This window comes from Cervus elaphus, chromosome 7 (assembly GCF_910594005.1).
Source record: "Cervus elaphus chromosome 7, mCerEla1.1, whole genome shotgun sequence".
Classification (NCBI taxonomy): Eukaryota; Metazoa; Chordata; class Mammalia; order Artiodactyla; family Cervidae; genus Cervus; species Cervus elaphus.
The window spans coordinates 33,215,924-33,231,695 of NC_057821.1; the positions used below are offsets into that span (position 1 = coordinate 33,215,924).

A 15,772-nucleotide genomic window follows, 5' to 3' on the forward strand; every position below is an offset into this window, starting at 1 on the left:
GGAGATTTCTATTCTCAAACTCCCCTTTTGAGGCGGGAGTGTTAACCAAGAAGCTTCATCTCGGAGAGTCACCCATTTCAAAGCTTGCTCACACCCTGTGCCCCTGCTCTTCTTTCCTCCCTCCTTGAGAACCATGTAAACCTTCACCACGGCCCGTCTTTTCTCCCCCTTCGCCCCTGCGCGGATGGTGGCGGCCCGCGCGGTGCGCAGCCGCAGAACGTTCGAGGCGGTGCCGGTGAGGGGCGGGTGACGCAGCGGCCGTCGCTGCCATTTTAAGTTGTTTGTTCTCGCTTCTCGTCTCAAACGCGACTCTGCCCCGGACCTGGGAGGCGCCGAGGCAGCCGCTGTCGCTTCCGCAGCCACCGGTGGGGGGGAAACCAGCCTGTGCCACCGCGGACGCTCACCCTCCGCTTCGGCTTCTCCCCCCTCCGGGTCTCCTCGACCTTCTTTCCGAGAGCCGGAGCTCGATACGTGCGGAGAAGACTCCAGAGCAGATGCTTGAACTGAAATAACTTTTTGTTTTGGGGGGTTTCCTTCGCTGACAGACCCCCTTTAGCGCAGGGCTCCCCTCCCCTTCCTCTCTTCCCCCTCCGCCGCCAGTACAAATCCAACCCCCCCTCCCCCTTCCTCCTCGTTTCTCCTCTCTTTTCTTTCGCCGTCGCCGCCGTCCCCGCGTCCTTCCCGTCCGCCGCCGCCCGGGGCGCCGAGCCAGACTATGGGTCCCAGGTGGGGGCTGAGCGGCGGCAGCAGCGCGGGCGGCCCGGTCACAGTGCGCACTGCAGCGGGGATGGAGGGGTTCAGTTGGCTGGTGGTTTTCTCTTGACATGGCTCCTGCCCGTGCTGCGAGCAGCGCCCCCACCGCCGCCGCCTCTTCCGCCGCCGCCACCGCTCCGCCCGCAGGCTGCGGCTAGAGGGCCCGAACCCCGCCCGAGAGTCGGTCCGCCAGTCCCGGTCTCCGCGGGGACAGGGAGGGGACTTCCCCGTCACCCACCCCGCCCCAGCCGCCTCCAGTCCATCCCCCCTGTTCCTTCGGGAAGCCAACGAACGACCCCGCCCTAAGCCATCCAAAGTCGGGAAACATGGTCTGTTCAACGTGAGAGCTGAATCCGGAATCCGGGAACTTAGTGTTTTTTTTTTTTTTCTTCTTTCCTTGGGTGGGGTGGGGTGGGCATACTTTAAAAAGTAATTAATATTAACGCAACTATTTTCTTTTCTTCCCACTGATCCTTCCCCTTTACCCTCTCCCGCCTCCTCTACCCGGGCGGGGATTGTTTCCACGATGAAATGAGTGAAAACCCGAGTGATCCAGTGTCTCCCGTGGTGCGAGTGAGTCGCTGCCGCTGAAGGCAAAGGGCGGGAGTGGGACCTCCGGGGGGTGGAAGGCAGGTGGTCCCCGGGCACTGCCTGGGCTTTGGGAGAAGAACCCGCCACCTTTGCCTCAGCAATGCTAACAAAAAGATAAGTCTCACTCCCCACCGTCTTGCACGCGGGCAGATTCATAGGGAACGGTCCCTCGGGGAATGTAGGACTTATTGCAGGACTTGGGGTGTTGGGATCCCGGGCATTAATCAGGTCTAACCACAGAGCCGGAATCATCATTATATCGTATTATATACCCCTTTTTCTTCTGCCATCATGATTCTCCTTGGCAGCAGCATTAGCAGCCGCCTGATGGTGAAAATGTGGGTGATGGGGAAATTGGTAATGACTCCGCTGTTTTTTCTTATGGCTCCTTTGGGCAACAGCTGCCCGCCCCCGGTAAACACTGTAGTTGATTGCAGGGAAACCCTGAACCTCTCCCCTTCTTTCTCTACCGATTTTGCACTTTTCTCTTTGCTCACTACCAAGTGTAATCAATAACACGCACTGATAATACATAGCAATAGTGAAATCTGAAATAACTTAATTAATTAGGTACTACAGCCATGAATCTGGCTGGATAAAGTCCAATTGGATATTTCAGTTTCATTCACCTACCCTGTTTTGGTTTTGGGGGGAGGTTATTTTGGTGGCTTTTTTTTTTTTTTTCCTTTTTGATATTTGGAAAGTAAGGATCACAGTCCCCCTCCTCATTCCTTTTCATTATTCCTTCTCTAAAAAGAGGGGAAAAGGATCCGGATGGATTTTAAGGATTGGACTGGTGTCAACTGTGTTTTATTGCACACCTAAATCCTATTCACAGGTTTTTCCCTTCCCCCACCTTTATTTTGGCAGTTAAGCCAAATGTGTTTTCCAAAAAGTTAGTTTAAGTATTTTCTCTTTCCTTCCTTCCCTTCCTTTTTCCCATCTGACCCCAAACCTTTCTTGTCCAAACATGACTGGACAGCAGCTTTTGTTTCTTGACCCTGTAATATGACAGTCTCCTAATATTGCCAGAAGGTGCAGTTTTTGGGTTGCAGTCGTGATTTTAGCTATACAATCATATTAGCAGGAAAAAAAATGACTTGTTTCTGTTGTACTTGAGTCTTAAGAAAAAGTGCCCATAGTTTAGTGACAATTTCCAAAGGCTTTAGTACCACCTGTATTTCAAAATGGGGGACCCAAACTCCCGGAAGAAACAAGCTCTGAACAGACTACGTGCTCAGCTTAGAAAGAAAAAAGAATCTCTAGCTGACCAGTTTGACTTCAAGATGTATATTGCCTTTGTATTCAAGGAGAAGGTAATTTAAAGTTCTTAATGTGATTTAGCACAAGGTTTTTTGTAAGTGTGTATTACGTGATTAGGGTTAAAGAGTGGTGGACAAAAGTCTTCATTTGTATGCTTTAACTTTGACCCTCAGTCAGAGGAGTTAGGGTGTAACCATGAATGAAAGGCTTGTGTGCTCAGTGGTTTGGAAATAACGTAATTCTAAAGCTGAGTAGGATCCACTTCTAGTTAACATGGGGTGAGTAGCATTGTAAAACTCGCGTTTTTGTTTTACAATAAATTTTATTTACGTGGAGTTATATAGAGAACTTGGTTACTGAATTTAAAGATTATCTGAGGTATATAGAATGTTTGAAAGTAGTGAATTGGAATCAAAATGTTTACTTGCTGAAAGCTTTCTGGTTCTTAAGCTACATGCTGTAGTTTATTTTTTCTCATGGTACATTTAGTGAAATAGAATGCACTTTTATTTTTAGGAGCAGTTAATTACTGTAAAGGTTAATTTGTCTTTAGAAGTACAACATGACCAAAAGAAGTGTACACTTTTTTTGGTGTTAGAGTTAATTCCACAGTAAAATAGCAAATAATGAGTTGTGAGTAGTCACAGAAAACCTGATAAAAACTTTTTTGGCAACTTAAAATAATGGACAATTTCTTAGATAATTTTTATTTGATATGAGGTTAGGTTTTGAATATTAAGGAAGCTGCTTTGATTTTGTGCTTAAGTTGTGAGCTAATTTCACATCAGGAACACCATCTTGGCATGGTATATCTTTAATTTGAAAGTTTCTCACATATTTATTCCCACTATTAAAGTTATTAGTATTTAAGAACTCTCTTAGCTGCTAGGCATAGCATAAAAAGTGGTTTCGAAAGTGGTTTGTTTTGAAATGATTGTCTCAAGATTGAATATCACGGATTTGCTTTTTTCTTTTTTCGTTAATTGCAGAATTGATAAGACCAGATTTTAATGGACACTATTATAATATAGGTTTACTAGAAATACGAGATAAAAATAGACTAGATCTCAGATGCTGCAAATTATATCATCTAGCTCTTCTCACACCTATGGAAGTCTTTGACTGGACAGTATCCAGACAGTTGTCTTGAGCAGTTCATGAATTTTATAAACTAAATTGATGAGTTCTTGATCTTAACTAAGTTTGAAGGTTTGGTGGACATTTTTTCCTTTCCTTTTGAATATTGACATTTGTAGTTACATAATACCCAGAAGGAATAATGGAAATTGACCCTAGAGCCTTGATTTTAAACTGCTGAGAGTTTGATTTTGCTGTATGTAGAACCAGTTGAGTGAATTTGCGTCAGGAGTAAATCACTGTTTTGTTTTTTTATTAAAGCAGGGGTATCTGGTGTTTGTTTCTCATTGCTTAAGAAGTACTGTGCAAAATAAGTTCTTGTTATGGTTACCATAATGCTAAAAAAAACATGCAGTTAAACATTCTGATAATAGCCTATTTGTATATGTTTGGGAAGTAAGGGGGTTGAGGGAAGAACAGAGGAATCCACCTAGTTTGAAAATCTGTGTTTTCTGTATGGAAATGGCTTCAGTTAAGAATTTGCTGTGTTAGAATAATGCTACAAAAATTGTATTATGAACTCTGGGTGTTAGAAGACAATGTGCTACCAGTAGGTTAATACACTTTTTTTTCTTTTTTCCTTTTAGAAGAAAAAATCAGCACTTTTTGAAGTGTCTGAGGTTATACCAGTTATGACAAATAATTATGAAGAAAATATCCTGAAAGGTGTGCGAGATTCCAGCTATTCCTTGGAAAGTTCCATAGAGCTTTTACAGAAAGATGTGGTGCAGCTCCATGCTCCTCGATACCAGTCTATGAGAAGGGTGAGTTCTGTTTTTAAGTCTTGATTGGGTAGACTTTATGTGAGTTAAACTTGCCTTTTTTTATTTCCCTCCTAAGAATGGGTAATGAACGGTGATTGTAAATCTCTTTAAAAACGGAATTTAAATAAAGCATGCGTAACTTTCTTAGGCATTACTCTGTTGGTAATAGTGTACATTATTGTGATGCATGTATTATATTACTGAGGTTTCCTTTTTCAGGGGAGAGTAAAACATCTTGCCCCTTGTAAATACAGAACTTTTGAGGCGGTTTGTCTAAACTTCTGCAACTCATTGAAAGTTACTGTGGGCAAAGTAACTTCAACAAGAGGGCCCCATCATTAGTAGGCTTGGGGGGCAGCTGGAGATAACCATGTAGTGGTCTGGAAGAGGTTAATTGGCCTCAATAATCAGCATATGATAGAATTAACATTTCACCTGTAATAAGGTGATTTAGAAGTTCCAGGACACCTTTGCTTAATTAGGGTCTGATTTTGAAGAGTGAAAATAATGGTATAAGAACTTAAAAGACAAAAAAATGAGAGCTTCAGTTGCAGTTTTCACTGTGCACTGATGAGTTTAGATCTCAGTATGATAACTATTAGACTGATTGATTATATGTGAACTCTACAAGATAAAAATTAGAATTAGGTCGTAAACTATTCAGATTGTATACAGTCTTGTCACCTCTTAAAAGACACAACACATGGTAGACCCTTAACACAGATTTGCAGCAACTGTCAGGGCCCACTTATAAGTGGATTTTTTTAAATAAATAATTTACAGTACTACTCAGTCTACAGTTGGTTGAATCCACAGGTAAAGAACTGCAGATATGGGGGGCTGGCTATAAAGTTACATGCAGTTTTCGACTCTGATCAGTGTCTCTCCTGCCCAGGTTGTTTAAGCGTCAGCTGTATAGTGAACCTTTTGCACTTGTAAAATGTTTTTGTAGTCAGACCCTGTAATTTGTGATATTGCTTGTTATGGCTTTGTTTATTTGAAAGTAACGTTTTGTGTGTGTGTGGCATTTTACAGGATGTAATTGGCTGTACTCAGGAGATGGATTTCATTCTTTGGCCTCGGAATGATATTGAAAAAATTGTCTGTCTCCTGTTCTCTAGGTGGAAGGAATCTGATGAGCCTTTTAGGCCTGTTCAGGTATTTTATTCTAAAATAAATGTGGTGAACACATAAATAAGTTGAAAACTCAGAGAATAGGGTCCAATTTAAGAAATTCCTTAGAAATATGCTTTCTGATAGGTTTTCCTTCAAGAGTCCCTCCTGGCCTTTTTACTGTTGTAGGAATGGACAGCATTTGGAATATAGAATCTCTTGAGATTGAGGTGGTTCTGACTAAATTATGGTCAGAAAAAATGTTTTAAGGTAGACATTTGTTGATTGACAGTGGAGCCCATAGATAAGCTTTAGAAAATCTCTTCCCTCCACCACACACACTCCTAAAATACTTTGTAACTTAACCCTGGTTCTCAGGGAAATCTCATCCAAGAAATGAATGAAGAAACCCTTTCCTAGGAGTTGATTTGCATATAAAGCTTCATAGGAGAAAAGAATTTAGTAGTGGTTCTTAATTAACTTTCCTTGACATTTTGCTATGTTTTGACTTGTCATTTAATGTGCTTGACAATTTCTAATGTTTTATTTAAGGGAATTTATCTGTGTGTTAATGTAATTTTATTTATACTATATATGTGTGCATGGTTGTAAGTACAAGATCCACCAAAATGTTAATTATGGTTAGTTTTAGGTCAGATAAGGTAACTTTTCCTTTTTTAATTAAATAATATATGTTCAATAAATTTCTGCAATGAACATACTTACCAATCAGACAAACTAAGAAGTAACTACATTTATTTAAAGACTAAGTATACCAAACTAAATTTTAGAAGGATTATTTTGAACTAATTGCTTCAGTTCAGTTCAGTAGTGTCCGACTCTTTGCGACCCCGTGAACCACAGCGCACCAGGTCTCCCTGTCCATCACCAACTCCCAGAGTCCACCCAAATCCATGTCCATTGAGTCGATGATGCCATCCAACCATCTCATCCTCTGTCGTCCCCTTCTCCTGCCCTCCATCTTTTCCAGCATCAGGGTCTTTTCAAATGAGTCAGCTCTTCACATCAGGTGGCCAAAGTATTGGAGTTTCAGCTTCAACATCAGTCCTTCCAATGAGCACCCAGGACTGATCTCCTTTAGGACGGACTGGTTGGATCTGCTTGCAGTCCAAGGGACTCTCAAGAGTCTTCTCCAACACCACAGTTCAAAAGCATCAATTCTTCGGTGCTCAGCTTTCTTTATAGTCCAACTCTCACACCCATACATGACCCCTGGAAAAACCATAGCCTTGACTAGATGGTCCTTTGTTGGCAAAGTAATGTCTCTGCTTTTTAATATGCTGTATAGGTTGGTCATAACTTTCCTTCCAAAGAGTAAGCGTCGTTTAATTTCATGGCTGCAGTCACCGTCTGCAGTGATTCTGGAGCCCAGAAAAATAAAGTCAGCCACTGTTTCCCTATCTATTTGCCAAGAAGTGATGGGACCAGATGCCATGATCTTAGTTTTCTGAATGTTGAGCTTTAAGCCAATGTTTTCACTCTCCTCTTACACTTTCATCATGAGGCATTTTAGTTCCTCTTCACTGTCTGCCGTAAGGGTGGTGTCATCTGCATATCAGACTATGAAAATTGTCATTGAAAAAATTTTGCTTTTATCCATTCTAGCGAAATGTCTTTATAGTGCTTTTGGGTGTAATAGACTTAATTGGTATCCTTGTCCTGTCCCCATGGTTATGTTGCTACACATAGCTCAAATAAGTTGTCATTCCTTTTTCTAAGGTTCATTTGACAGTGGGCTAACTAGAGGTGAATGTCCTATGTTACTGTGTTGTTTTAATTGACGACATCTGACTAAGATGAACGCGCTGGAGAATTTAAGCTCAATATAGAAGACGGGAATGGAAAAGGCATGTTATGTTATCAGGGCAGGTCTTAAACCTTAATGGCGCTGCTCTCCAAAAGTACTGTTAGGTTTTTTGTGTGTGTTTTTCAGTTCAGAATATCCCATTGGAAAAACTTAGGTCTGCTTATCACAGTATGTTTTTTTAATTTCTAGTACCCTGTCTTTCTCTCAGACCTTGTTTTAAAAAAATAGTTGTATTAAAATAGTTTTCTCAAGTATTACTTTTCTTTAAAATCATGGCTGTTATATTGAGTGTTGACTGCTAGGCTGTCTTTTAAGTAAAATTTGATGTATGTTGAATCTTACTTAGTCCTTAAACTAGGTAGATAGGAACCTCCTTTTGCAAAGAAACTATCAGATAGGTAAATAATCCAAGGTCATGCAGTTAAGTGGTAGTCAAGACTTAAGTCTAGACTGACTATAAAGCCTACGCTCTTAACTCACTACCCTGTACTGTGGAAAGTTCCCTGAATGATAAAATCTTTAAATTACAGACTGAATATAAGCAGTAGGATATAGGATTATCTAGGATATAGGTAATATTTTTATAATTAGCAGTGTAAAAACAATCATACTTCTTTGAAGTAATTTTAATCTAAATATCCTGAGTGAGAAACCTTAAATAAAAATAGCAGGGTTTATTCTCTCAAGATAGGTGAAGGAAAGGCAAACTTTAATTGACACACCTTTTTTTTCTGACTCAAAGCATTTTAAAATCAGAATACTTCAGTAGTGAGATTTAATAGAAACCACAGTAAAGCTGGTTTTAAAATATTGAGTTCTGCTATATTCATAGTTCTGTGAAGTACAGGGAGATACTGTTACAGTTGGCCTGGTCTCCTCTTTCCTCCTCATTCCTAATGCTTTTGCTGCAGGTTAGCTCTTCATCATGCTATGAAAACATTCATTACTTGCCTTCTGGGAATTGTTTCTTACATGCATATTAGTTTTCTTTTTTGTGTGGACCATTCCTTCCCAAAACTCTGGATATTCAAACAGGATAGAATTGATGTGCCACAGAAACACAGGCAAAATAGGCAAAGCCTTTTTCAGTCTCACTTAAATTTCTTGTCAGTGTGTTATCTACTGGCCTCTTCCATCCACCCTGATATGTGCCACAGTGAAACACTTGAAGCTGTCTTTTTTGAGCAGCGTCTTGATTTTTACACACTTGTGTTTTTGTAGGTTCTGTTTCCTAGAGTGGCATTTTCCAAATTGCTTACCATTTTTATTTTCCCCAGGGAAAATTATTGTCATCTTTTAAGGCCCAGTCCAAAATCATCTGCTAAACTTGCCCTCATTGTCTACTGTTAGTTAGTTATTCTTTCTTCTCATGGCTCTTTTAACAGTAAGAACCCATTTTAAGATTTTTTTTTTTTTTAAACAAATAACCAGATCATATTCTGGGAAAGATTTGAAGTAAGTTAGGATTTACGTTTTTATGTGCTTTTCCTCTTCAGCAGTATGTGAGTCCCTTAAGATTGAGATAATCTTATTTATATTTGTCAGTATCTAATAACGTGCTTTTCATATAGAGTTCAATAAATATTTGTGCAAAGGTATAATTCAGTATTTTATGTAGAGTCATGTGTGAAAGTGAAGTCGCTCAGTCGTGTCCAACTCTTTGCGACCCCGTGGACTGTAGCCCACCAGGCTCCTCGTCCATGGGATTCTCCAGGCAAGAATACTGGAGTGGGTTGAGAGTCATGTGTTCAGTTCAGTTCAGTCGCTCGGTCATGTCCGACTCTGCGACCCCATGAATCGCAGCACGCCAGGCCTCCCTGTCCATCACCAACTCCCGGAGTTTACTCAGACCTGTGTCCGTCGAGTTGGTGATGCCATCCAGCCATCTCATCCTCTGTCATCCCCTTCTCCTGCCCCCAATCCCTCCCAGCATCAGGGTCTTTTCCAATGAGTCAACTCTTCGCATCAGGTGGCCAAAGTATTGGAGTTTCAGCTTCAGCATCAGTCCTTCCAATGAATATTCAGCACTGATTTCCTTTAGGATGGACTGGTTGGATCTCCTTGCAGTCCAAGGGACTCTCAAGAGTCTTCTCCAACACCATGGTTCAAAAGCATCAATTCTTCAGTGCTCAGCTTTCTTCACAGTTCAACTCTCACATCCATATATGACCACTGGAAAAACCATAGCCTTGACTAGACGGACCTTTGTTGGCAAAGGAATGTCTCTGCTTTTTAATATGCTATCCAGGTTGGTCATAACTTTCCTTCCAAGGAGTAAGCGTCTTAATTTCATGGCTGCAGTCACCATCTGCGGTGATTTTGGAGCCCAAAAAAATAAAGTCTGACACTGTTTCCACTGTCTCCCCATCTATTTCCCATGAAGTGATGGGACCAGATGCCATGATCTTAGTTTTCTGAATGTTAAGCTTTAAGCCAACTTTTTCACTCTCCTTTTTCACTTTCATCATGAGGCGTTTTGGTTCCTCTTCACTTTCTGCTGTAAGGGTGGTGTCATCTGCATATCTGAGGTTATTGATATTTCTCCTGGCAATCTTGATTCCAGCTTGTGCTGCTTCCAGCCCAGCATTTCTCATGATGTACTCTAGGGGATACCATATTTTATGTTATGGCTTATGAGAAAAGCTACTGGGTAGTAAAATCCTAGACATCAAGGTCTGATGTTTTTTCCATGTTAGTATTTTCTACTGTCTTTGACATAATGGGAGAATAAAGATTGTTTGAACCAAATGGATTAATAATCATTTTTACAATTCACTATTCTAAAATAGATTGTTTAAGGTTTCCAGGTTTCTTGAATTCCCTGTTAGCCTGGTCTTTTCACCTGTCATTTGGCCTCTCCATAGACGTTTTGTTGGATAATCTTCTTAATGTTAAAAGATTAAAAGAATGTTATGACTGACTTGATAACTGTTCTTCATAATGTAAAAAACTTTACTAATATGAAAAAAATGTGTATAAAAACTTTTTAAATTTGAGGGGTTCCTGTATCCTTAGATACTCAACTTTGTGAGGCCTGAAGGTATATTTCAGGTGTGGTTTTACTTTTCATTTACTCCTCTTAACTGATGGGTTAGAGCCCTTTTATTTTATAGGTGAGGAAGCTGAAATTTAGAAAAGTTAAGGGGTTTGCACAGGTCACGTAAGTAGTGAGGTGTGCAGCTGGGATTGGAATATAAATAGATTTCTTTCCAAGAGCCATCTGTAGCATTCTTTGTTATATAAGAAAAAGATGGGTGGTGTTACTGGACTAAGTACTAAAGTAGGAGTCTTGAGCTAAGTGGGTCTGAAAGTCTTATTTAATGATATTTGGCTTAAAAGGAGTATTAAAATTTAGTCACTTCGGTATAGTTTTTCTTGAAGGTCAAATTATGAAGTGTTATGCAAAAGAACTTTCTGTGATGAAATCTTGTGTATCCCAAGAGATTATTTAGAATGGTGGCCACCAGCTACCAATGAGACTATTGATCATTTGAAATGCGGCCAGTACAATTAAAGAACTGAATTTTCAATTCCATTTAATTAATATAAATGTAAGTAGCCTCTATTGGTTACCATATTGGAGAGCACAACTGTATGCATATGGGTGCAGTAGATGTTTTAGGTAGTGTAACATGCTTGTAGTTACATGTAAATGTCTTATTTCTTAGGCCAAATTTGAGTTTCATCATGGTGACTATGAAAAACAGTTTCTGCATGTACTGAGCCGAAAGGACAAGACTGGAATTGTTGTCAACAATCCTAACCAGTCGGTGTTTCTCTTCATTGACAGGCAGCACTTGCAGGTAAGCTGCTGTTGTGGGTTTTTGTTTTTTTTTTTTTTTTTGGTAAACCACACAAGGGCTCATTTTAAAACTTTACTGGTTAGTAAATTGTTTTCTGTATGTTACTTAATTATGATTTGCCCCTTCAGTATTGCATTATTTTTGAAGTTATTTAAAAACCAAGAAACAGATGTCCTGACCTTAACCTGGAACATTGGTTCCCAAACTGCTGCATGTTAGATCTACATGGGGAACTTTTCTAAAAGTCATGATTTCAGTTTGCAGTAATCAGAATCTGTATTTTAAATAAAATCCTCAAGAGATTGATAACATGTTTATGTTTTGAGAAGCACTGGCCTAGATCTTTTAAATATCTAAAAGGATGAAAGCACATCTATATTTTAAAGGTCCACATGTATTTTAAATAAGTACTTCCAATTTAAGTAGCAATCCAAGTATTCCAAATTGATTTTTATTCTGTAAAATGTTTATTCTTATCAACCTAAGCCTAATAAATGTCATCACTTAGAATTTATAGTGGGTAATAGATACTTTGTTAATTGTTAAAAATAGCATCATTGTAATTTATTTAGCATTCATTCAGCAGATGAGTGCTAAGTGTCAGGTATTGTATAGCTGTGAACAAGTTAGAAATTCCTGCCCTATGGGTTGGCATTTCATTGTGGGAAACCCTAGAAGTAGGTAAGTAATAAATACTAAGAGAAAAGAGGGAATTATATACTGTTTGGTGTGAATTCTTAGGTAATGTCACCAGAGAAGGCCTCATTGAGAAGGTGATTTTAAATACTTTTTTTAAAAAGTATGATATTAATTGCATTGTGTATAATGTTTTTGTTTTTATTTGAGCAAGTCTGTGCAAGGTACTAGAGAATTAGAAGTGGGAGTCATACTGCTACCTTCATGGAGCTGATAGGCTATTTGGGAAGATTGTACATTTTGTACCTTATAGAAAGTAATTTTATGGTGTAGTTACAAGTAAAACTGGGAGTTAAGAAAATTAATTTCACTGGAAGCATGTGGTAAAACTGATAGAAAACCATACAATTTAGGTGGGGTGTATTTTGTTTGGGGCCTTTTTTGTTTTTAGTTTCTTATTTACCTTAGTGCTCCTGTGGTGAATATTTTTTGGTTGACTCTCTTATCCTTTTTAATTGCTTATAGTATACTTTGGTTTGAGTTACTTACTGAGAAAAGACTGTAGAGCAGGATATTCGAGTAGTGTCTACAGTTGACCCTTGAATGACAGCGTTTCAACTGCACTTGTCCACTTACACGTGAAATTTTTTTGATAAATACATACTGCTCAGTCCAGTTGGCTGAATTCATGGTTGGTTCAGTCAGCTGATGTGGAACTGTATGTATGGAGGGAAGACTAAATTATACGTGGAGATTTTCAAATGCATTTAGGGTCTGTGTTCCAATCCCTGTGTTTAAGTGTCGTGTCATCTGTACATAATATTTTACACATTTATGACATAACCTTTTCCTTTTTTTGATACTTTTAGGCTATGTGGTTTATCTGGATTTTTTCAAATTTTCACAAATCTCAAATTTTTTACGATATATTTATTGAAAAAATTTACTTATATGTGGCCCTGAGCAGCCCAAACCCATGTTGTTTAGGAGTCAACTGTATTATGCACCAAACTCAATACTAAGATCTTTCCGTGTATGAGCTCATTTAATCCTCATAACAGTTTTTTGATGTATAGATATTACTACTCATTTTATAGTTAAGGAAATCAAGAAATTAAGAAATTTGATTGAAATCATCTAGCAGAGATTTGCCCTTTATATTCTAACATAAAATATATGATAAGGGCTAGACCAAAAATATTTTGAATGGGAGGTGCCTAGAAGCTCATGCCTAGAATTCGGATTCTAACGTACATGCAGTAACTTACTGGCCATGAGACCTTGGACAAATAACTTCTGTGATCATGTTCTTTTCTATAAATGTAGTAAATGAAAGTCCTAAGTTTTTAAAGTTAAAATGAAAAAATATACATGTATGGATTCTGCTTGTAGGTATGTAGACTGCTTCAGACATTGGCAAAGTCCACCTTCTGTTCCTTTTGCCTTTTATTTTTTAAGAGGTGCTATAGTGAAAAGATGCAAAACTTTGAAGGCAGTTCTGGGTTCAGACTTCATTGTCCACTTACTAGCAGTAGTTTTTTGTGAAAGTACCTAGCCCTTGTTTATCAGAAGTTAGATGTTAAAATGGTAACTTCCTTTTAAAAATACTTAACGAGTGTGATTTATCTGTTAATACTTTGGGCTTGTCCTTTACCTCAGGATGTGCTTAAATCTCTTAACCTATTTCTAATTTCTCTACCTTCTGCTCTCACCACATCTGCTGTCTTTCTGTATACAAACGTGATTGCAAACCTCTATTCAAATCTATCTCCATGATATGCCTTTAATCCTAATTTCTTTTAGCTAGTAGTCTTGACTTTCGTAACTTTTTAAAGTCTGCATAAATTCTGTAAACATTTAGTATCATGTTGACGACTCTTCTGTATTTCGTATGTCAGGGTTCTGTCCTGACCAGACCAAGGTCCCTGTGAATAGGGACCATGATTTTCTTGCCTTACTCTGTGTGCTTTGTTACTGTGTTCTTAAATGCTTAGTAAATTGTGGGAGATTCTCATGTGATAATGGGCCAGTTACGTTGAGGTCCTCTTAAGAATATTCTAAAAATTTTTTCCCTTTCCAGACTCCAAAAAACAAAGCTACAATCTTCAAGTTATGCAGCATCTGCCTCTACCTGCCACAGGAACAGCTTACCCACTGGGCAGTTGGCACCATTGAGGATCACCTCCATCCTTACATGCCAGAATAGAGTGCTGACCAGCAAAATGGAGAAGATCAGAGAGTGCAGCAGCAATTTTTTTTTTCTTACCACTTGATTCTTTTAAAGAAAAATGGACTCATGCACAGAACACTATGCATTTTGAAACTCGTTCATCCTGGATTTTTTTTTTTTTAATCATTTGTATCTCAGAACTTAAATTAGATGTCTTCTGCACGGACTGTGTGAAAGAAGATGCTTTGCGTATTTGCTGCACTGCATCAGCATCTTACTAAAAATGTGAAGTGAAAGGACAGTTGTACACTGAAATGCTTAAGTGTTTCTGGAAGCACAAGGTGATACTCATTTTTGATGGTCTTTCCATTTGTGCTGGTGTTGGCCTCTTTGACACCTGTCATCAGTATTTGGAGGGTGAGAAGTGAATGTAACAGGTATAAACAACGTTTTTAAAACTTATAGCTTTGCTATAATCACCGTTGTTCAGAGCAGTGTCAGATTCATTCTAATGGCCAAAAGTGGTTGTTTAAAAAAGAAAAAGAAGATACAACCATGGGAAAGAAATCTTTTAAAAGCATCTCATTTTAGGCAGTCTTGCCTCATGTATTACTGGGTCATGTTTGTTTCCTGGTACTCATAAATGTATGTATTTTATTTCCAGATCTCTTTCCCCAAGTTGCTGTTATGAAAGAGTATTCTGCTGAGTGTGCACACAGTTACACACACGTTAAAGCAGATCTGGAGTCTGAAGTAGCTAAGCAGCTGTGAAACTGAGAAATACATTCATAGCTGCAGAAACCACAATAGGGAGAGGACTTTCCTTTTGGTATTTGTTTTTTTTTGGTTTTGAAGAGATTTTTATTATAAAGAAAAACAATTCCAGTGAATTGTGCAGAAATACTGGTTTTTACACCATCCTAAAGGAAAACTTAGGGTTTTTTTGATGTAGAAAAGTTTATTAAAGTTGGGATCTTAAATTGTGCGGGGAGGAAAAAAAACACCATTGAGTGTCAAAGTTCTAAAAGCAGAACTCATTTTGTGCAATGAACATGAGGAAAGACTACTGTATAGTTTTGTTTTATTTTTCTTTTAAATGAAGAAAAGCTTTGCTTAAGGGTTGCATACTTTTATTGGAGTACATCTAAATGATCCTGCTCCTTTGGAGTAAAACTTAGTGCTTACCGGTTTCCAATTGTATTTAGCTTCTGGTTGGAATTTGAATAAATGAAAACCTAAATAAAATAGGTGAAAGTTCCCTGACTATTCAGGTGAATACACAAAACTCGAAGTGGTAACTTTTCTTCTAAGTCACTTGGGTACCTGTTATTGAGACCTTAGCCCATGGCTAAACCATAAACTCAGAAGTTGGGTTTGTAATTTCAACAGGAATTGGGAATCAAAGACATTTTGTCAGCTTTTAACAATTACCATCCTGGCCTTATACCTGGCTTCGTGGAAAAGACAAAAATATTCTTAATTTCACAATGCACTTCCATGTTTTCTGATCAATTGACAATTGGAATCTATTTGAAATGAACACTTTCTCCTGGTCAGGGACTGTTCTAAACTCTACCTAACCGCCCTGAGTGGAACTAGGTGCCAAGGTTTAGAATTTGCCCCCATACTCAAGTTTTGAAGGGTTCAGGCCAATTTTTCAAACAATGTCCTTATTTGGTATTTGATTGCCTTTGTGGTTAAATTTGGATTGGGC

General features: G+C 38.9%; 1 protein-coding gene across 2 annotated transcripts; it reads left to right on the forward strand.

Annotated features, from left to right (window-relative positions):
• Positions 1-273: 273 nt before the first annotated feature.
• Positions 274-15,343, forward strand: C7H6orf62 (chromosome 7 C6orf62 homolog). Of its 2 annotated transcripts, none has more exons than XM_043908380.1 (5): positions 274-1,326; positions 4,332-4,508; positions 5,544-5,666; positions 11,118-11,252; positions 13,969-15,343. In XM_043908380.1, the coding sequence occupies exons 1-5, from the start codon at positions 1,285-1,287 to the stop codon at positions 14,092-14,094; spliced, it is 603 nt and encodes a 200-aa protein (XP_043764315.1). In that variant the 5' UTR covers positions 274-1,284; the 3' UTR covers positions 14,095-15,343. The 2 variants fall into 2 exon arrangements, with proteins under 2 accessions (XP_043764315.1, XP_043764314.1); XM_043908379.1 differs by having other exon boundaries at positions 277-2,660.
• The last annotated feature ends 429 nt before the right edge of the window (positions 15,344-15,772 follow it).

Coding starts and splice junctions, on each gene's coding strand:
- C7H6orf62 (XM_043908379.1), top strand. CDS start 2,532: ATGGGGGACCCAAACTCCCGGAAGAAACAAGCTCTGAACAGACTACGT. Junction 4,509..5,543: donor GATACCAGTCTATGAGAAGG/GTGAGTTCTGTT, acceptor GGCATTTTACAG/GATGTAATTGGCTGTACTCA. Junction 5,667..11,117: donor AGCCTTTTAGGCCTGTTCAG/GTATTTTATTCT, acceptor CTTATTTCTTAG/GCCAAATTTGAGTTTCATCA.